Source organism: Rhamphochromis sp. 'chilingali' (assembly GCF_963969265.1).
Source record: "Rhamphochromis sp. 'chilingali' genome assembly, chromosome: 17".
Lineage (NCBI taxonomy): Eukaryota > Metazoa > Chordata > Actinopteri > Cichliformes > Cichlidae > Rhamphochromis > Rhamphochromis sp. 'chilingali'.
Window position 1 is genome coordinate 11,471,190 of NC_137944.1, and position 22,617 is coordinate 11,493,806.

At 44.6% G+C, this 22,617-nt stretch overlaps 2 protein-coding genes across 5 annotated transcripts in view; both read right to left on the bottom strand.

Annotated features, from left to right (window-relative positions):
- The window catches only part of trit1 (tRNA isopentenyltransferase 1), a 48,343-nt gene extending 38,100 nt beyond the window's left edge, over positions 1–10,243 (bottom strand). For 2 of the 3 annotated variants that reach the window (XM_080862375.1, XM_080862373.1), the window contains exon 1: positions 10,065–10,243. In XM_080862375.1, coding sequence (XP_080718501.1) covers positions 10,065–10,223 — 159 coding nt within the window. In that variant the 5' untranslated portion in view covers positions 10,224–10,243. Of the gene's footprint in view, positions 1–9,732; positions 9,984–10,064 lie in introns of those variants that run through there. The other variant, XM_080862374.1, reaches the window with a different exon arrangement.
- Positions 10,244–12,358: 2,115 nt separating this feature from the next.
- On the bottom strand, positions 12,359–18,281 carry myclb (MYCL proto-oncogene, bHLH transcription factor b). Of its 2 annotated transcripts, none has more exons than XM_080862485.1 (3): positions 18,009–18,281; positions 16,427–17,108; positions 12,359–14,369 (listed from the first exon to the last, which is right to left on the bottom strand). In XM_080862485.1, exons 2-3 carry the CDS (start codon positions 17,061–17,063, stop codon positions 13,591–13,593), a joined length of 1,416 nt encoding a protein of 471 aa, XP_080718611.1. In that variant the 5' UTR covers positions 17,064–17,108; positions 18,009–18,281; the 3' UTR covers positions 12,359–13,590. The 2 variants fall into 2 exon arrangements, with proteins under 2 accessions (XP_080718611.1, XP_080718610.1); XM_080862484.1 differs by having other exon boundaries at positions 16,427–17,111.
- Between the last annotated feature and the right edge of the window lie 4,336 nt (positions 18,282–22,617).

A 22,617-nucleotide genomic window follows, 5' to 3' on the forward strand; every position in this document is an offset into this window, starting at 1 on the left:
AGAGCCGAAAGCCTTTCAAACAGGTCGGTCATTATAACTTTTGTTTCGTTTTTTTTTTTTTTTTAATTGAGTGGAGTTCTTGGTCTCCTTGGCACAAAAAAGTGGGAAATAAACAAAAGCATGAGAAAATATCGCAAGATGTGCACAAACTTTGAATTTGAAGTATTAACAAAACTGTATTGCTGGTTTTGCATGTTTGTACTTAGGTGGTCTTCTTCTACTACTACCAATACTTCTGTCAGCTACTAGCTTCAGGAGCTGCTACAGCAGATCATCTGCCTCCATCGCGCCCTAACCCTACCATCTTCTTTTGGAACAACAACCATCCGCATGCCCTCATTCACTGCATCCATCCGGACTTCTGCTTCCTGAGTGGACAACTCTTAATACCCAACAAAGACAGCACTTAACTACAGCTTTATGACAACAACAAGCTGCTCTACCTGCCACCAGTCTTTTGAAACTGTCTTGACCTGTTTCCCTACTATCTGCATGTGTCTGCAAAAACAACACAACAGGCTCATACGTTTCTTAGTTTGGATCCTTGTTGGGTCTTTACAGACACGCTCATCCACAATTTTCCACTTATGTCTCAGATGTCTCTTAAAATTTGCTGATGTCCTGAAATTTTCTTGGGAAAACAAAATATCCCATGTGTTTGTTGTACAAGAAGCCCAAACTATCAGATATCACAAACCTGAATCACAACTGAAAATATGGGCAGTGGCAAATAAAGTGAGGGATCCACAGAGTACCTTTCAACAGTTTGTTATTAACAATAATGTCTTGCAAAGCACTGTCAGTAAGTAAGCGATGCCCTGACAAATCATCCTCTCTCTCAAGGTGATGCTTGATTAACAAATGTCCGTCTGTCGCAGCTCATCAAAAGCTCGTCTGAGCCAACCAAATTCTGCATCATGTCCAATCAGCGCGGCGGCAGTGCGTGAACACATCTCTCCTCTCTAGAGGGAAACGTCTGCACAGTCTGCCTTTTCACAATCTCATTCATACACCGAAGACTAGAGCAACATTATTACCTAAACTCTTACTCAGAGCACGACGCTGCCTGGATGTGTATTCGAAGGAATCAAGGGCAGTTGGCGACAATCTGCTACTCAACCATCTGTGGACGCCACTATTTACAAGGAGGCTGCTGTTAAGTTGGAACCAGTCAACCCCACAAAGGAACAAAGGCCTTCGGTTCAATCCCCTTAAACAGCTGTACACACAAACATCCACAAATCACAGAACAATGAGAACACACAAAACAATGAGATTCGAAAAACCTTGACAAAACATCAAACTGCAGGCTGCCTTTTTCAACTCAAACTGATGCCAGCTGAGTCCAAAAATTCTCAATGAAATCTGAGTTCAGGACTTAAATCTGGTCAAACGGTGCTTCGGATTTATTTGGGAGTCATCCCTCCCTCAAAGAGAATCTTTGTGTGACAGTTTTCCCCCATGACCACCTCCGTTAAGTCGCATCCTTCAGCAGCCTCCCGAGAATGTACAACTGATCAAAGATTTGCCGTTTGCGTCACCAGTAACAGCAGCCTGAGTGGATCTGTCACTCTGGCTGCTCATTTATGCATTTTTACTTTCCATTTTCCCCCAGTCAGAGAGAAGGACGCCATTCGTGACAAATTTACTAGTGAACAATCCGCTGTATTGAGAGTGTATCGTCTCAATGTGGGACGAGCTCCAGCTCCACTGCTTTGTACTGCAGCTACTGACGACTTCAGTTCTGGAGACTTGCTCCAACTGGAGGACATGCAAGTGGAACCAGACATAACATCAGCTGGGGAACTGGTTCATGTGTGGCTGAACAAAAGCTCACCTGGCACTGCAGAGAAGAATAAAGACTACCAGCCAGCACTGCATCACCATTTATTTATCACAAATTACCTGATAAATAAAGAATTTGCAGATAAAGGTTCTGTTATAAAGAGCTTTTTTTTTTTTTCAAATTTAATTTAGGAAACCATGTGTGCACACATACACATCCCCTTGCCACAGTGGATCAATGATCAAATTAAAACAGCCAAACTTAAGTCCCCCCCAAAGACCTTTTTAATTGAACCTTTACTTGAATCAAAGGTCAATGAAACCTGTAAATTGGAGAGAAAAGGAAAAGGAGAAAAATGGTACAATCTAATCTCTGCAACCAGTACAAGAAAAGGAATTACAGAAAATTAAACGCAAAAGGGCATCAAGTCCAGTTAAATTTAGCTAAAGATATGCTGTAATGCAACTACTAACCCAGTTCCGGAATAATCTAATAGTGAACATGTGCACCTGAGGTTCTCTCTCTGTGCACCATCAGGAGCTTTAAATAACTGCCTATTTAACACAGCTCAGACTTGCAGACACCCGGTGCGATGACAGGAACAATGAAGGCTGTGAAACTTAAAATCAGTTGTTCCAATTCCAAATGCTCTTACTGAAGGACCTCTGCTGGTCCCTGGACCCCACTTTGGGAACCGAGGGTTTACGCTGCTCGTCAGAGCCTCATTCAGTGACAGTACAGCGAGCCACTTGTGCGTTTGCCATGGATAGCATGTTCGTTTAATGAGTGAATAATATCCCCCTGCATGTCCAATGAACTGTGGGCTGGGGGCCGGGGCTGTGGTCGGGAGGGAAGGAGAGGGGGGGTGAAGGAACACAATAGGAGTGTTAGGGAGTGTGGGAACCGATTCTCCACGGGACAATAGGCACTTCCCAGTGGCCACAGCGTGCCCATTCACTCTCAGCTGCCGGGCCCGGCGTAGCACGGCGCTGAATATGCACCAGCTCAGCACAATGCTGCTTTCTCCCAAACAAGCCCAGACTGTTTCCTATCCCAAAGACAACACAGGCCAGCTCTAGCCTATACACAGCCCCATTCTCACATAAGCAGCCACTTTCTCACTCGCTCCGTGTCTGCGTGTCTCTCCGGCTTTCTCTCGCTGTCACACACACTGACAGGAGGCAACAAGGCCAGATACTGTAAGGAGGCTGCGGACGGGGCTGCCGTGCTGTAACTAGGCCACAATTTCTCTCCAACCAGGGCCGCTGGTTGCCGAGATATTCTGGGCTGAAATGTTATTAGTGTAACCCAGTTTGCCCAATACCAGGTGACTGCTGGAAGAGGCAACTCCCCACAGGGACAGACGCTCTCAAGGACAATGCACATCAAGAAGCAGGTAGACGGGGGTTGGGGAAGGAAGGTGATGGAAGATGTGATTAGTTACCAAATAAGAGAAAGCCCCGCAGGACACCGGCATCTGTGGATAGCTGGATTTTTTTTTCCCCCCTCTGTGCATTTCTGTTCTATAACATGAACCAGACTCAAACCAGCACCCAGCTTTCTCTGTGAGAAGTGAATGTGCCTTTCTGGTTGCTGTGGTAACAGAGCCTGGGAACCAAACGGCAGGGTGGGGCTGAGAGAGAGGTGAGGGGATGACACAAGTGTGAGAGATTTTAAATGTCACTGCTTTGACACAGAGACACGCACAAAGAGGCGTGCCTCCATCGCTGCAGAGAACATTGCACTCATTTACATTCATTTCCCTAAAACTGACACAGCCTGTAACCTCTACCTGACCCCTACCTCCACCAAACCTTTACTCTGCTTGAAGTTTAACAACTCGAGTGAACAGGTATATCTGTGTAGTATACAATGCTGTGATACTGACTGTATTAACCATGAAAGACACCAACAGAACAACAGTCTTAAAGCCACGTTGGAGAAAGGCTGGCAAACTCATGAGACTCACACCAGCACTGCAACAGACTGGTGACCTTTCCAGGGAGTGCCTCGCCTCTCGCCCTATGACAGCTGGGATAGGGTCCAGTCCCCTCCTTCCCTACGACCCTGATAAGCAATTAAGAAAATGGATGGATGACTAACTGAATCAGAGGTTGGCATAAAACAACTTTCTGACACGCTTCAATTTTCCTGAAAATGCAAATCCGGCTCAGTCTACTCACGTACAATGCAGTCCACATAAAGGTTAAAGCAGTCAGCAAAAACAGCTGCTTTTCCACGACACCACCAAGTCAATAAAATGCATGCAATGCGATTACAGTTCTGCAAGTAGGCTGCCACCTGGACATATAAGCCTGAACACGACAGCCACTCATAGTGTGTGTGGAGCATTTCCTGATGTAAAAGAATAACAGTCACTCTTTAATTGTGTCCTTGCACTCATTTCTACAAATCTCCATTCAACCTTAAGATTAAACAAACTTCAAAATCACTAGAAAATAATAAACTTGCAATATCACCCTTTAATTTTCTCAAAAATCAACAGTGCGCCTTATAATCTGGTGCACTAGATTATAAGGCAAATTCGCATTCTGGTTGTACTTACTGACCTCAAACCGATTTTATGTGGTACACGGCGCTCAAAAATCTGTCAAAAAATGTTTTAGTAGAACTTGGGTAAGCTAGGAAGCTGTACCGTGACGGTTCCCGAGGGTTATGGACAAATGCAATCGCATGGCAGGATGCTGTAAATGGCCCAAACTTCAGTCAGGAGAACAACTGAGATACAGTGGGGCAAAAAAGTATTTAGTCAGCCACCGATTGTGCAAGTTCCCCCACTTAAAATGATGACAGAGGTCAGTAGTTTGCACCAGAGGTACACTTCAATTGTGAGAGACAGAATGTGAAAAAAAAATCCATGAATCCACATGGTAGGATTTGTAAAGAATTTATTCGTAAATTAGGGTGGAAAATAAGTATTTGGTCACCTCAAACAAGGAAAATCTCTGGCTCTCACAGACCTGTAACGTCTTCTGTAAGAAGCTTTTCTGTCCCCCACTCGTTACCTGTATGAATGGCACCTGTTTGAACTCATCATCTGTATAAAAGACACCTGTCCACAGCCTCAAACAGTCAGACTCCAAACTCCGCCATGGCCAAGACCAAAGAGCTTTCGAAGGACACCAGGAAAAGTATTGTAGACCTGCACCAGACTGGGAAGAGTGAATCTACAATAGGCAAGCAGCTTGGTGTGAAAAAATCAACTGTGGGAGCAATCATCAGAAAATGGAAGACATACAAGACCACTGATAATCTCCCTCGATCTGGGGCTCCACGCAAGATCTCATCCCATGGGGTCAAAATGATCATGAGAACGGTGAGCAAAGATCCCAGAACCACACGGGGGGACCTGGTGAATGACCTGCAGAGAGCTGGGACCAAAGTAACAAAGGTCACCATCAGTAACACACTACAACGGCAGGGAATCAAATCCCGCAGTGCCAGACGTGTTCCGCTGCTGAAGCCAGTGCATGTCCAGGCCCGTCTGAAGTTTGCTGTATCATCCATGTGCTCTCTGGCAGAGGATTGGGAGAATGTCATGTGGTCAGATGAAACCAAAGTAGAACTTTTTGGTATAAACTCAACTCGTCGTGTTTGGAGGAAGAAGAATACTGAGTTGCATCCCAAGAACACCATACCTACTGTGAAGCATGGGGGTGGAAACATCATGCTATGGGGCTGTTTTTCTGCCAAGGGGACAGGACGACTGATCCGTGTTAAGGACAGAATGAATGGGGCCATGTATCGTGAGATTTTGAGCCAAAACCTCCTTCCATCAGTGAGAACTTTGAAGATGAAACGAGGCTGGGTCTTCCAACATGACAATGATCCAAAACACACCGCCCGGGCAACAAAGGAGTGGCTCCGTAAGAAGCATTTGAAAGTACTGGAGTGGCCTAGCCAGTCTCCAGACCTCAACCCCATAGAAAATCTGTGGCGGGAGTTGAAAGTCCGTGTTGCTCGGCGACAGCCCCAAAACATCACTGCTCTCGAGAAGATCTGCATGGAGGAATGGGCCAAAATACCAGCTACTGTGTGTGCAAACCTGGTAAAGACCTATAGTAAACGTTTGACCTCTGTTATTGCCAACAAAGGTTATGTTGCAAAGTATTGAGTTGTATTTTTGTTATTGACCAAATACTTATTTTCCACCCTGATTTACGAATAAATTCTTTACAAATCCTACCATGTGGATTCATGGATTTTTTTTTTCACATTCTGTCTCTCACAGTTGAAGTGTACCTCTGGTGCAAATTACTGACCTCTGTCATCATTTTAGGTGGGGGAACTTGCACAATCGGTGGCTGACTAAATACTTTTTTGCCCCACTGTAATCCATCCACATTACAAGGTTAGTTATTAACATACTGCAACCACACGGGAATAGAGCAGCTGCGAGAGAATTCAACATTAATGAATCAATGGTACGGAAGTGGAGGAAGCAAGAAGAATGAGCTGAGTAAATTTTGACTTATCTGACTGTTATGTAGGGCTGGGTATCGTTTAGAGATGGACCGATCCGATATTACGTATCGGTATCGGTCCGATACTGACCTAAATTACTGGATCGGATATCGGAGAAAAATAAAAAAATGTAATCCGATCCATTAAATATAACGAAAGCACCTCACAAAACTTGCAACACGCCGTAACTCACCTCAGAACGTTAGCACGTCGGAGCAGTATGCATCACGTGATAGAGCGGCTGTGGCATGCGGGACCTGTCGGTGGTCTGGATAGCATTTGGAGCTTCGCTAGCAACCCGGCATTTCATCTCCGACAAAGTTATCCCGAGAGAAGTAAAGCAAGTGTGTAAGTCCATCTCTGAATGTTTGTAAAGCATTCCTGCGTTAAGCTTAACAAGCGACTGCCTCTCCTGCTGCTACTTCAATGGTGAAACTGCTTAACGATCAGCTGATCGGCTTTTCTGTCGCGAGTCCGTGTCTCTAGTTTGCTTTTGGCCCACTTTGCACCAGAAAGAGGAAACCAGCGGCTGAACAACAGCAGCACATTTAAGCTTGATAAGCTGTTGTTAGAATTTATTTATTATTACTTTCTACTCGAGGATCTTTTTCTACGTAGCTGACGCTGGTAACTGTGCAGGGGCGGATCTAACAAAGTTTAGCCAGGGGGGCCGATAGGGCATTAACAGGGAAAAGGGGGCACAAAGACATACTTTTCTTTCTTATTCTCATTTAAAATGTCTAGCTTTTAATAAATAATTATCTGACACCCAAAGTTTTAATTTGATGTAAAATGAATAGAAGTCAATTACTGTATATAGTAACTATTAAGTCTAATATATATACCCTAGTAAGCTATAGTACTTTTTCCTTTGGGAAGGTACCATCTGTGCAGTCTGCAATTTTGTTGAAGAAAGATGTTGAATCTATTTAATATTTCTTGAAAAATAATTGATTTCTGTGCATTTTTTTTCACACTGCATCAAATTAAGGTTGATTACGTCGATTAAGCATCATGAGGTGGAGCGTGAGGGGTGGTTCCCTATTTTTTATTTATTTATTTTTGTTGTTGCTGGGAGTTGGAACCCTATTAGTTAGGTTGCTTAATATTTATGCTAAGTACTCTTTAAAATACCTGAATAGGGAGGATGGTGTAGGTTTAAGTTTATTAGATTGATCAGTATTGCTGAACTATGAAAATTTTTTTTTTTGCATACAGGTATAACAGAATAGCTTTAGTGTAGTTGTTTTAAACTTGAGTATGAACTTATACAAAATGCAGCAAGATATTTAAAAAACAGTTTTGTTGATTAAAAAACACTATATCGGATTCATATCGGTATCGGCAGATATCCAAATTTATGATATCGGTATCGGACATAAAAAAGTGGTATCGTGCCATCTCTAGTATCGTTTAGGTTTTATCTGATACCGGTGCCAAACCGGTACTTTTGAAACGGTGCCGGTGCTTAAACGGTGCTCAAACCGGTGCTTAAAGAATGGAGAACACAAAATTGGTCCAAAAACCTCTCATGTTCAGCTGTTTTTTGTAAAAAGATAACAATGTTAGCCTTTTCTGCAGCTATGGGGCATATATGGCATCACTCTTGGCTGGAAGCAGTGCTTAAACAATGGAAAAAACACAAACTTTGTCCAAAAACCGCTCATGTTTAACTGTTTTCCACTTTTTCTTTGGTCATTTTAGCCTTTTTGGCCAGGGTGAAGGGAGTATCTGCCATCAAACAAGAAGACAGCCGCATGTAACTACGACGGTGTTTGCTAGTTCACCTTACATGCGTTAATGTAATAACGTGGTTAGCCTACTCAACGTAAATTACACACGAACAACATTAAGCTACTCACGCAGAGAAGAACGGCTGCTGCTGCCATCATCATCCGTCATCATTTCTGCTACACTAGCAGGACTAGGGGCCAGGACTGTACTCTTCGGGTTCTTGGGGGATGTTGCTAACTCTGGGTCCGATAACAGGGACCACACCCGCAGTAGATGTGCTTGGTGTGAGGTCTCACAGCAAGCTATCAAATATGGTGCATTTCTCGGCTTTTAAAAAAAACGCTATGCGTAGCCAGGTGTCTCATCAGATTTGAGGTGTTACCTCCTTTGACAGTATCACAGTATCAGCTTAAAGCACTTGTTGCAGGCTGCTGAGTTTGCATATTTTGCTGTGAAGTACAGCCAGACTTTTGACCGCTTCGCCTTGGACATTTTTAATCTGTAGCTCTGCTCTTATAAATAATATTTGTTTTTACTTTGTTTTAGTTATAATGACGTAACATTGATTAGTCTATATTGAGGTCACATCAGATTAAAATGAATTCAGTAAATAACCAGATGATATTTAAGTGTTACCTTAACCTATCGTCTCCACTTCAAATGACACACTTTGTACAAGTTCCGCTTTAAACTCCTCACTCCTTAGCTACACCAATAACTTTTTATGGGTGCTGGTGTGTATTCCAAATGATGAAACAAACTACTCTGTCTCCCAACTCTCTTAAGGTTGACTGCCTCCATTAGCATTTTTCATTTTTGATGTTATCCTCTGATAGCTAGCTTGTTAGCTTGAAGGTGCAGTAAAGTTGCTGCTGCAGCAAGGAGGGACAAAACTTTCTGGTGCCTGGTCAGAAATTTGGCCAGATTTGGCTTGCAGGTGTGACTCATCTATATTCATGCTTACGCTGTGCAACACTGCACAGGTTCCAACCAAAGATATCACTCTGACAAGTCTTTCTCTACCATAGTCTTCACTGCTACACAAGTATGATTTTTATTTTTACTTATTTATTGCAAATAAATGAGTAAAAATGAACACCTCACTAAAAATGGTGATAGTTGAGTGAAGTCCTGACATCTATTAAGCACTTCCTATATGTATTTTTCATGCTTGATAATACAGAGATTCATATGTATATGTATTTTATGTTACTGAATAATACCATCCAACAACCAAGAGCTAACCTCAGAAAACTACAGCTCCTCTAATGATCTAAAGTTGGCTCCAAAACCAACTCATTCTCAAATTCAGCTACAAAATTGTGACAGTGGCTATGAAGAAACTTTTGGTTTCTCTGTAGACAATCTCAACTTTCAGAGCAACTTCAGAGGAGGTATGTGAGGCAGAAAAGAACTGACAGATTTGCACCTAGCTTTGGTGAAATGCTACTACCTGCTAATAAGCTTGAATTAGCAGGTTTTTGTGTTTGCACCTGCACAGTTTATGCTAACTACGCTTGCTAGCTTTAGCTGATGACAGTGCACTTCAGCCATAGAAGAATAAATACGGTCAAGTTTGCCTCCAAAAAGGGCCAAAGTACCAACACTGATGTTTTAAAATGCAACCAGAAACCAACATCAAGGTGGTTGCGTCCATCTTTTATATACAGTCTGTGGGTGCTACAAACCAAAGCTAAAGCAGATCAGACAAATTTTGAAACACTTACCCCTCCGCTGCTCGAAGACCTCTAAGGTAAGCGTTACATCTGTTAAACTATGCTATAATGACCGTCTGACGAAGTTTCATATTTTACGTCTTGACGTTTTATTTTCCTATTGTCTGCTATCTGGCGCACTGATCTGGCCTTCTACGTCTTCTCTATTAGTCAGCACCACCTTACATGACGTGCTGCTTCTCTGAATTCGGATCTACCTTATTTATTTATTTATTTTCACGTTTTGCTCTCCCTTTCTCCAAATATTTCAACAACCGGAGGGTCATGTAAAGCATAATGGCTGCCATGTCAAGGACTCCCTGCGCATTCCCTCGTGTTCCTACCTGCATGGAGTCGGCGCTGATTATTTCCCCCTGAAGCCGTTTTCCGATCTCGATCGCTAGCTTAGACTTGCCGGTGCCGGTAGCTCCCAAAATCACTACTAAAGACGGGACCATTGCTCTCCGCAGAGCACCCTGCACGCTCAGAGTGGAAGCCGCCATGATGCTGCGTCATCGGCGCCCAGCTGACGACCGCGCGCATGCGCTGTGAGCACAGGAGACAGGAGGAGGGTTCTGTTGCCGAGCAACGGGGAGCCGTTACTGCTGTAACATTATTATTATTATTATTATTACTACTACTATACTGGTTCAGTCTTGTCGCTGGTATAAATTAAATTGACTGGATTAAACGGTTTTACTGGCAGTAACCGGTTCCGTCCAGTTCCGAATTAACCAGCAACCAAGTTATCATAACGGTAGATGGCTTTGATGCTGTATTTTTGCACCAATCAGATCGCTCGTTGCTACATTCAGGGTACCCGTGCGATGCTTTTTGCAGATACATTTAACCGCATAGTTGGCACTGTTTCTATGGAAACTGCCAGCGCTCTGCAGTAGTGAGCAAAGATGTTTATTGCCATGGTGAAGATGCTACCAAGAGTTACCCTGGAGACCGCATAGAAGAAACACTGGATGAGGAGTGGGGGGATTGTGTTCACTCATTCACAGTGTCTGTGTGTAATAGAATTGGATGCTGCACATGTCGAGCTCATATTGTGGGTTCACAAATTACCCTAGGATCTTTTATCTCTGCTTAAGTGCAAATCTGCACTTTAATTGAATCCTTGTTTCATTTTAAGCCTGTTGTGGTGGTGTAGAAGTCCAAAATTATGAAAACTGCAATGCTGTTTGTACCTCACAAAAGGAAAAGCTTTTCAAAAATTTTACAGCTTTACCCCCAGAATAAAACTTTAAAGAAAGGGTGTCAAATACAAGGCCTGAGGGCCAGAATTGGCCCACTAGACAGCTTTGGAAAATGTGAAGGATGTCATAAATTTTGGACTTTTAATTCTATTTTTCTCAAATTTTGCAGCTTTTCCTGCTGATAAGACCTCCCCATGGCCATTCAGGTTTTTTTTTTTCCCAGCTGACTATGTTGTGAAGCGCTACTGCGTGCGCATACGTCAGTGCAACAACACTGACTGGCAAATAGGTTTCCCGTTTCTGCTGTTGATTGTCTGATTTCTGTGATATACTCAAGAAAGAGAGACAAATGATTGATTTATGAAGTCAAACCATGGAATTTATTTACTTTTCTGACTTACTCTTCATACACTGAGGCTTATGAGGTACAGGAAAAAGAAAAGTGCTGAGACAAGGTCCCAAAAAAAAAAACAAACAAAAAAAAAAAACAAAACAAAAAAAAAAACGAATTCACTGCTACTATGACTGTGCTACAGCAGAAACCAGTGACCATCACACAAGGGGGGGGGGGGGGGGGGGGGGGGGGGGGGAGACAAGCAAACAAACAAACAAACGAAACAAAAACAACAACAACTACTATGTAAACCACTGTCATGGGTGTACCCTGCTGGGGGAAAAACCTGACTGGGTTTACTGGTGGTTTGTGCTGAATTAATGAGCATTAAGGAGGAAGCGGGGGGGGGAAAGCACACAATTCTTCAACCAAATCCATTCATCTCCTGCTCTTAAAGCTCACTTTCTCCCATCTGTGGTGGCTCCTGAGGTTGTTACAAACAGCATAATAACAGGTTACCCCCCCTTCCAAAAGCACAGTCTACAGCCATGATACGAAAGCTGCAGTCTACATGGATTTTCCTGAGAGCGAGTGAAGCTGGAAATAAAACTCATCGTTTACAGTACTCGATCCGGGGCTACAGTGTCCTATTGCATGGCTTACAGGACAACAGGCACCACCAGGCTTGCACAAAAAAGAAAAAGAAAAAGCAGAAAGCATCGACATCAAGGCTACACACAGCCGAAAGGTTCATCAGTAGATCCTCTTAAGTCCACACACCATCCATAACACCTGCACTAGATCTAAGAGCGTTACAGCTATAGTGATTGAATTGTTTGTGGTGGGGTATCCAATCAAGATACACAACTTTCAGCACATAAACCACCAATAAAGCCCAGTCCACTGCGATTAACCAAAAAACAGTCATTAGCTCACACTGAAACACAACTTGGTAGGAAAATATAGTATAAAAACTTCTGACTGGTCTGATTTATTATTTAAACAAATGAAGAAACCCCAGAAACACACAAGTATGAAAACAAGGAGGCTCTGAAAACAGTAACAAATGAAAAACATTGTGACAAAGTGACTAGTGTGATCAACGTTCAAAGTGTTTTATTTTTACTTTTTTTTCCTTTTAATAATCATTTTATTAACAAAAATAGAAGCTTTGAGTTGTCTCTGAAAAGCCAGCAAGCTTGAGCCAAAAAACAAAAAACCAACTAGGGCGAGTATAGTAGACAGCTCTGGTTTTGGTTTGGAAGGGACTGTACAGGAAGTGTACTATATACATAACATCCAACTGGACAGTCTACATACACTGAAAGGCTTCTAAAGGCATTACATCAATGCAAAAAACAGGAAAAAAAAAAAAAAAAAAAAGACTTCATGAGACAGCAAGATGAAAAAACATACAGCTGAACCTCAGTGGGCTTCATCTACAGGCATTTTTTGAGGGGGGGGGACAAAGATTTCAAATCAGGTCCTAAAAGATTCTCTTAGTTAACTAAGGGATGCTGACATTCATCTTCTGGCTGGTCTCCATGGCACAATACGAAAAGACAGGCGGGAACATTCTTGGGATTTTTGCTAAATTTGTATCTTCTCCAAATAACGCAACGAAACAGAAGGGCAAAGCCGATGCTTTTGAAACGTCTGACGATTGAGGGGGTAAGACACCGAAAGCTGCAATCTGGAACCTGCAGGCAGAGGAGTCGGGACTTCATCTGCTCGAGACGGACATGATAACACTGCTCCGCGTCTCTGGCTGGCCAGAGGTTAGAAGTAGTGTGAAGAAAACAAGAAAGGGAAAGAGATTTGAGGACAATGACAGATAAAAAGAAAAGCAAAGGGTCAACATGTTGGATATCAAGAACTTGGAGGCCATGTGATGGAAAGTACACAAAGACATTTCAGGGGGGGATGTCGCAGCTGTGCAAGCGCAACAAGAGTCTGTCATAATCGAGGAGGTGGTGCAGCAGTTAACGACACAGTCGCGGCAGTTTCGTCAAACAAACGCGGCAGGCCGTAACAAGCGACAGTGTGGGCTTGGGGGGGGGGGGCTGGACAAACCTAAAACTGAAAGCCCACGCATACACCAATCCACGGATACCCCCGTGTGATCACCAGTCCCTAAGCTTGCTGTCATGACTGCTTGTGGCCTCGTCAGTCACTCAGAAGCTAATGTGCAAACCACAAAACAAACAAAAGAAAAGGAAAAAAAAAAAAAAGAAATCCACCCGCACTATTCCAAGTGAACATTAGTGTTTTTTCATCCTCACAGAGTCCCGTTCAGTCCTGTGAGTGTACGTGTGAGGTGCCGGGTCAGATTCAGGAGCGCTTAAGCTGCGCCAGCCTCTGCAGCAGCTGCAGCTGCCGGGCTTTCAGCTGCTTCCTCTCCTGAGCCTTCTGCCGGTCGCTGGCGTGCAGCTGCTGCAGGTACTCAGTGGCTCGGGTCAGGATGGCCACCTTGGGAGTCTTGGGGCAGTCCGCCAAGCCCGGGATCTCGTCCCGCAACGACAGAAAACGTGAGCGCAGGTCGTTCCGCCGCTTGCGCTCGAGAAAGTTGTGCGCCTTGCGCTTGTCGGTGTCCTCGCAGTCGGACGACTGCGGGCTGGAGAGGTGCAAGAAGGAGGGGGGCTTTGAAGGGGATCTCTGGGGGTGAGATGAGGAGGATGAAGGAGATGACGGCGAGGCGGAGGAGGTAGGAGAGGAGGCGCTGAGGTTAGGTGACTCCGACCTGGCCACGGTCATGTGAGGGTTTCTGCTGTCCAAATTCACTGGTGCGTGGCCGGGCCGGGGCTGGTGGGAACTAGAGTTCTGGGGAGGCGGCGGCGTCACCTGAGCCGATGCGTTCTCCTGCCGAACCCTCTTCCGCGGCGGCTCGGGTGCTGTCGGCAGAGTGTCCGGGGAGGGAGCGGCGTAGTTGTGCTGCTGTTGGTGGATTGAGATGTGGAAACGCTTCATGCCGGGGTCGAAGGGGTCAGCTCGTACTGTGATGGTCACTGGCTTGCGGGTGTTGACCAGTCGGCGAGGTTTACGCTGCTGCTTGTGCTCCACCGTGACCACATCAATCTCCTCTTCATCCTCATCTTTGTCATCATCATCATCTGAAGGGGAAAATAAAAAGGTAAGAAACTGGATAAATGTGTGTCCAAAGAGAAGAAAGACACAGAGTGAAGCGTTTAAGACTTAAAATGCCAGCTGAGGTGAGCAGCCTGACTGACACGCTCGCTCTAGCCTCCCGCCTCCTCAGGCCAATTAAATGCTTCTGCGAAAAAGATATTCACAGAGCCTCGCGAAACCTGCATGATCTCCCTCACTCACACACTCTCACCAAGGCTCTGAATCATCACTGCATTAGTTCAGCTCCCTGAGTGGAAATTCCCCCTCTTCATTCATGTGCACAGAGTGAGCATGAGAGGGAGAGACAGGTTAGGCTGTGAAGCACTCAGGTGCTTCTTCAACTTGTTAAAATGAGCCGACTAATATCCAGCGCTGCGAAACCCATTTGTTCCTCTATTTACTAGAGTGGAAACAGGGTTTAAAAGAAATAAATAAATAAAATAAAATAAAAATTTTGACTCCATTCCCGCAAATCGAGTAATAATAATAATAATAATAATAATAATAATAATGGATACTTTATTGATCCCCATGGGGAAATTACTTGTTTTTCTCTGCATTTGACCCATTCACTCAGTGAAGCAGTGGGCAGCCCACTAAGCAGGCGCCCGGGGAGCAGTGTGTAGGGACGGTACCTTGCTCAGGGGTACCTCAGGGTAGCCGTTAAGTGGATTCGAACCGCCGACCTTCCGATCATGGGGCGACCACTTTACCTACTGAGCTATCCCTGCCCCAACGTAGACTCCCAGGAGACTTTCAGCACTCTTATAGATTAAAACACACTCTTAAGTAACTAAGATCACAGCAAGAAGAGGGGACAGACACAAAGCTGGGAGTAAGGCGACCCCAGCTATTATCCTCAGCAGCACTCATGTGAAAAGCAAGTCTCAAGTCTCATATTACAAAAGCATACAGGACGGACTCTCCAGAGTAACCCTATAATAGCTCTTTACTGAAGCTTAAACACACATCTGTTTCCCGGGCTGGCTCATTCTCCTCCTCTCAGAGCTCCTGTCTCTCCATGAAATGCTCAACACTGTCAAAAAAAAAAAAAAAAAAAAAAAAAAAAAAGGACTGTGCAGGCCCAGCCTGAACCCTCCTGAACGGGCTAATCCCCCACTGCTCCTATTCACAGCCCGGGCTGGCTCGGCCCAAATACACCCCCCAACACAATTGGCGCCGGAGCCTGTTGAGCGGAGGAATGCAGCAACAAGTTCCCTTTGTGGCATTCCACACACGCTCCGAGCTCGACATCACATGGCAGCCCACATACCAGACTCGATCATATGGGTTCGGGGGAGTGGGGAAAAAAAAAAATATACAAAATTGGGAAAAAGTAGGTCTTGTCTCAGGGAAAATTTAGGCGAGACAGAATAACTAAGGTGTGTGTGTGTGTGTGTGTGTGGGGGGGGGGGGGGGGGGGGGGCTTCTCAATCCCTCCCAGTTACATAAAGTTCCAATAATAAGTGTTCTTTATTGAATTCATGTCAAATTTGAGGTCAGGGAGAGCCGGCAGAGAGGATATTGTTATCATAAGTCAGACTGGAGGAGAGGAGCAGGGAGAAGTAGCAGCTGGTCTGCTGGATCCCTGCCAAGCAGCAGATGTTTGGATGGGTGTGTCGCTCTCTGGGCTTCAAGCATGTGTTGCATGCACCAAAGGTAACGCAATGCAGTCACCATCATGTGCCATGCCAGCCATTACTGCCAAGATGGCTGACCAAAGCAATAAAAATGTAATAAAAATGACTAAGTTCAAAAACAAAATACCTAAAAGTCACTGATCCAAGCAAACAAATGAAGGAGACTTAAATAAAACATGACTGGGCGGGTCTGGAAGTTCCAGTGTGTTAAGTACTGTGTGTGTGTGTGTGTGTGTGTGTGTGTGTGTGTGTGTGCGCGCGTGCGTGACAGGGATGTGGTGGAAACAGAACAAGTAACTATGGCCACTGAACTACCTGTTCAACGTCACTGTGACACACAACTGCACAGAGAAAGAGCTACCATTCACGCTGTACATCAGTGCGCTTCACCTGTTACTGACCTGAAGAGTCGCTCTGTGATTCGGAACCAGAAGACACTTGTTTCTTGCATCCGCCTGTTATCGGGAACGTGAGAACCGCGGTGGGGTCCACGCAGTCCGCAGCCAAGCCGCCGAGGGCAACAGTGTCACCGGGGCCACTCTGCACCCTCCCGGGGGAGGTGACAGCGGACCCGGCTGCGACTTTAGCGGCCACTCCGGTCCCGGGACAGGCAGAGTACCGCTCCCCTACAACTCTCTCCAGCTGCTGTCCGGCCGAGAAGCCGCTCCACATGCAGTCCTGGATTATGATAGAGCTTAGGTTCCCGAACGAGTCGCCGGTCGTAGCCAGCTTGCACGGCACATCCTGCTGATGCTGCTGCTCATCCTCCTGCCCCAAGAACTGGGACACCCACTCCAGCTTGTCTCCGAGAGACGGGTAGAGCAGTCCGACCCTGCCCGACCCTTCCACCGCCCGGATAGGGGACATGGGCGGGGTCGGCACAAGCTCGAATTTCTTCCATATGTCCTCGCTGGGCGCAGTGGACTTGAAGAAATCCTCGTCCGGGTCGTGGTCGTCGTAGAAATAATGTTGGTAGTGGTCGAGGTGGTCCATGTCCCAGTTTTCATAACGAGGCGCGGTGGAGCTAATGCCCGGCATGGGTGGCTGGAGGCAGCGGGGTGAATCACTCCCTGTTCCCGCTGTCTGCTGAGACACACACACAGAGCCGACAGCTGGATCAGAACTGAGCCTCATTCGCATCAGAAATAATAACACCGCTGTGCGTATTTTGTTTTTAATCATTTGTTTATTTATTGGGGGGGCGGGGGGTCCGACCCTGTGGTAAATGCATAATGCATCTATTTTCATGCATCGCTGCCTGTTAGATAATGATGCAGTTTATCCTCGTAAACAGCGACCTGCCTTTGAGGAAATAAACCTCCACCTTAAAAAAAGAAGGTGTAACAGATGACTTAAATCACTAGAACCTTGTTTGCAAATCGGTAAAGACTTCATAAGATAGTATTTGGAGAGAGTGGTAGTGGAGGTGAAGACACTGACTTTCAGGCATAAAGATTCTCCGCTCACATGCCGCAAGGTTTAAACAACAAAAACAAACCAAAACCAGAACACCAGTCTTGCTGCAGCTGTTGAGAAGTTCAAAGTTTCGCAACTGTCTCATTACATAACACTGTTTTAGTAGTAGGATACTGAAGGGAGGGGGCGGGGGTGTTCCGCTGACTGCTCAGCAGAAAACAAGGCGATTAAAATGGGACTGAAAATAGATTAATTGGACAGACAGGCAGCAGGTAGCAGCCCCGGTACTCCCGGTGAGGCTGCTCAGACCGGAGAGCCGCGCGTAAAGCACTTTATTTGGCTCCTCCTCGGCTCGACTCCTTATCAAGCTCAAGGAATTCAGCTGCGTCTAAAAAGCCGATCAGTTAATTAAGCAGCGGGCGCGCTGGAGATGCGGCTTTTCCATTCGTCAAACCCCCAGTACACACCCCTCTCCGAATAAAATTAAAATAACTTTAAGCGGTTCACTTATTATCTAAACCATCCACGTGTGCGTTTGGGTGTCAGCTGTGAGGAGTTTTTTTTTACCTGGTGCCCAAAGTGAAAAACCTGTCTGCGTCTTCATGGATCCGCTGTGCGTAATTACACCACTAAGAAAAAAAAAACACAGAAAAAGCAGCCACAGTGATTCCTTTACAAGCAATCTGCTCCCAAATTGAGCGTCCCTCCCTCCCTCTGCTGCTGCGCTCGGTGTCTCTCTCAGGTGGTAAACAGTCACCGAGGGTGAACGAGTCCGTTTGGTCGCGGTCCCACCGCTCAGAGGGCTGGATAGGCTTCGGCTGTGGTCACTTTCTTTGCAGACTGCTGCACTATATGATCCGGGGGAAGGACTCTTGGCTATTCTGCATAAGAGGCGGGTCGTAGTAGGAGAGCCACGCCCGCCGTTTAAAGGTGCAGCACACTGAAAAATAACAGCCCGGAGCGCAAAAGCGAGAGTGCGAGCTGAGTGTTATGACACAGATTTCGTAAGGTGACAGCGCGCTGCTTTTGCAATAATTACGCACACGTAATAAGAGCGTGTTTATTTGTGTCCGTGCACATGCACAAGCATTTGCATGTGCGTGGGAAGGAGAGCTTTAAGGGTTGATTTTCTGCATCATGTGTAAAAGAAAACAGAGAAAACACCATATGCTGGAGTGTAGTGCAGTGAGGCTCTCAGGCATTTTGCATAGCTTTAGAATTTTTAAATGCTATTGCCTGCTGAGTGAACACACACACGTAAACACACACAAGCACGATTTAGGCTGCTGTTTCCTCCTCTTTTGTTTGTTTGCTTGGCTCATGGAAGTTGGAGTCGAACAGGTTGACGGTCCTTTGCTAAGGTGTCTGTTTCTCTTTGGAAGTAACAGGTGGCAGCTGATCGTGTGGTTTATTGCAGTTAATAAACAGCTGTGTAATTGTTTGTTTGGCCAGGGTGTTCCCCACCTTTTGCCCTATATGGCAGCTGGGATAGGCTCCAGCTGTTGGATGGGGGGTGGATTTGTAACCCCCCAGCTCTTAGTGTTTCACTGAGCTTATGTTCAAAGCTTTCTGCACGTTGAAATCTGTGATGATTTCAACGACTCATGTATATTTCAGTGTTCTTTTCATGTCTGACTGAAAACCTGACGGTCAGTAACACTTCCTATGACTGACAACAAATTAGCAACAACACTGCTTGAAAGATTTGGCTCACAAGGCACTTTGTGATAACCCTTTTCCATCTCTTCTCTTCTCCATGGTTATAGAACTGAGGGGTGAAGGAGATACTGTGCGTGTTTACTTTCGTGAACCACAAATCATTCAGTGGTGTATCAACTCATAATTCATCATCATATTTTGGGAGTCACTGTCGGTGGTTTTGTTGCCTCACTGAATAATGTCACAGCAGCTTTGGGTTGTTTTTTTTTACCCCCCTAACTAATACCTCTGGTTCTAAATGTTTTTTGTTGTTGTGTATTTATGCATTTGTTCTAAATTCTGGGGGTCAGATTTAAACCAAGTAAACACATCCATCCATCCATCCATCCAATTCAGTCTTGCTAATAAATGAAAATGTAAATAGTACAGAAGAGAGAAAGGAAACACCCTTCAGTGTTATGAGTGTTGAAGCTGCATAGTTTGTCCACCAGAGGGCACTCTGCAACTTGCTGTTGGTCGCACAACCAGCTGCTCTGAATTTAACTTTAAATTAAGTATTTTCATTACTTTGGTACTGTGGAAAAACAAAAAAGCTAGCATAATTTTGCTCTCCAATTTTGATGTTACTGTTTTCGAGGCAAAAGCTGTTTGTCCAATTTTACAGTATGGTTAAAGTAACAGAACACTTTTAAAGTCACAGCTTCCTTGGCTTTCAGACTTTTTGAGAAAAACTCTCCTTCTCCTTTTTTACTTCTGGCTTTGACTTGGTTACCAACCGGCCTGTCAGTGCACTGTGCCAGAGCAGATGCTGTACAGCTGCTTTGTGAGATCACGACACCGTGTGAATCACAACGTAAGATCGTATAGCTGTATGAAATCTTGATTCATGTGTTGGGATGTAAAAAAGATCCACTGGTTAAAAAAATAAAGGGCTATAATATGGATGGGCAAGTTCAGCAACAGTGAAGGGCAAGCAGTTATTGATGTGTGTGTGTGTGTGTGTGTGTGTGTGTGTGTGTGTGTGTGTGTGTGTGTGTGTGTGTGTGTGTGTGTGTGTGTGTGTGCGCGTCTGAGTGTGCACTTCCTTCATGTGGACATATGGCTGCAGTATCTGGTGTCGACCATGCATCTGACAGTCTGTGTAATCAATATCAAGCTTATGATGTAAAGCCCCCCCTCTGAGAGCGTCACACACACACACACACACACACACACACACACACACACACACACACACACACACACACACACACACACACACACACACACAACTGCTGACACTTGTTTTTCTTGCCATATGAAACCAACTCGCTAGTGCCATTTTGGAGTAAACCATCCCGCACACTCTCTCTTTAGCACGATGACTGAAGAACATCCTTCCCATAACTGCCCCTCTTCAGCTGCCCCTCCAGCTTGAAGCAGACAGCGTGAAATCCAAGTCTGTCCACCTCATCATCCCATCAAACACAGCAGACACCACCCTCCTCATTTTTCTTTTTTTTTTTTTTTTATCTCAAACCCCCTCTTCCGTCACTCATCCTCTATTTATCTGTCTTCAGTTCTTCCTGCCTACTTTTCACTATGACCTCCTTCATCCTTTTATTCCCAGTCACCTCTGATCAAAAGATTTTGACCCTACATGAAGCCGGGAGACTTTAGAGGGTTATATCTCCGTTTTCCCAGAAGATTCCCTACAAAGACGCAGTACTAACAGACTGGAGAAACAGAGGCCGCAATCTCTCAGTTTTCCCCATCTGCATCACTTTCTCTCTCTCTCTCTTAGCCCTGATATCTCCTTCTCTTGCCGCTTTCATCTCATTCCTCTCTGCCCTCTGCCTTGTTTCCTACTTTGAAATGTTTAATCTGCCTCCCCTCTTTGAATTAATCATCAAACGTGAATAAGAGCAAGAACCCGCTCCTTAAAGTGTACAAAGAAATGTCTTTTTAGATAAAATAAGTAAGTGAGTTTAAGGAGTCCCTGTGGTTCTCATCATTTACATGTACAAGAAATTGTCTTATTCAAAGACAACATTTAATCGCAGTATGTAAATTTGATTTGGGGAAAAGGCAGATCCCTACATGGATGTGTTGTGGTGAGGCTCAGTGGGAAAACACTCATTTGCACCAGTTCCCCTATGGATCTGTGAAGCTTTTTGCATGAAAATAGGAGGGGTAGTTTGTGATGCGCACTGATCTTACTGATACATATAGACAGTCTCATAGGATTACTGAAATGTTATTACTCACGAGGTCCCAATTAAGTGCTATCTTCTCCCAAAATAGGGACACTCATAGTGTTGCGATGCACTTTACATATTAATATAAAACAGCATGTTTTCTTGTGCATAACCAAGCTGTTTTTGAGCCCAAAGCTATCTAAAGCCTGCACGGCCACTGATTCGGGATCAGTGCCTATGGCTTGCGTCAGCAGGGAAGAGACAAATCTACACTTTGGAGTAATTTGTGTTGGAGAATTATTGTATTAACAGCTTTGGAAAGTGCTCAAAAACAGTGTTTTTTTTAAGACAGTTCCTGAAGAAAATAAAATCAGGTTATTAAACATTAAAGTAAACAATGAGGAAACTTCCACTGTTATCGAGTACCCACCACCTAAAAACGTCATTTTAGCCTCTCCCCCCTAAAGCCATCTTTCTGGCTTCCCCTTGCACTCATAAATTTAAACAACAGGTGGGCGGGCCTTCTGCATTGACTTCTAATGAAGTATTACATCTATGTACTGTGGACTCATAAAGAATAGTGAAGTTACCCATTGCATCGCCTCCCGTAAGTCTTCATGCACATAACTAGTGCATATACATCTGATTCTTTTTCTTCAAACGCTCCCTGCAGCTTTTGTTATGGCATACTGTGCATAGAACAGGGTATTATTTCAATGTGATTTGGTTGCTTCTAATCATTAGATTAAATTGGATTAAATAAAGCCGCAACGATCCCCATGGGGTTGCTGGAGCAGCAGCAAACGATATGAGTTTATCATACAGAATATGCAGATTATTAAAACGATGACACTTAATATGCAAAGAGAGCGAGAAAATTTCTTTAGTAGAATATTAGTGGGATGTGAATAAATCAGCGTAGGCTACCTTAAATAAACTTGTGTTATTTGAACTTATTAGATTTACACATGGATACGTTTGCTGCAATATACTCAGTTTCCTAGCAGTTGGCAATGATGTATCAGAAAATAACACATTGGTTTGGGTTCTTTACTAAATACACCAATCAAGTCATCTTCTGTCATGAATACGATTATTTATGGAACAGATAATTATGTCAGTGGAAGGATTTATTGTATCGCAGAAAGAAAAGTAAAAGAAAAACACCCCAGTGAAAAAAATGAAATGGAGTTGGATAGCGAATGATGGCCAGGAATGTGAGCATAGAGACGGGAAAACAAGTCACCACCAACCCCCTTTCTTGGGTCACCCTTCCCGTCATTTCTGTAACCACCCCCACTGCACTCGACTCTTTCCAGACTGATCAGTGAGCACCTAGT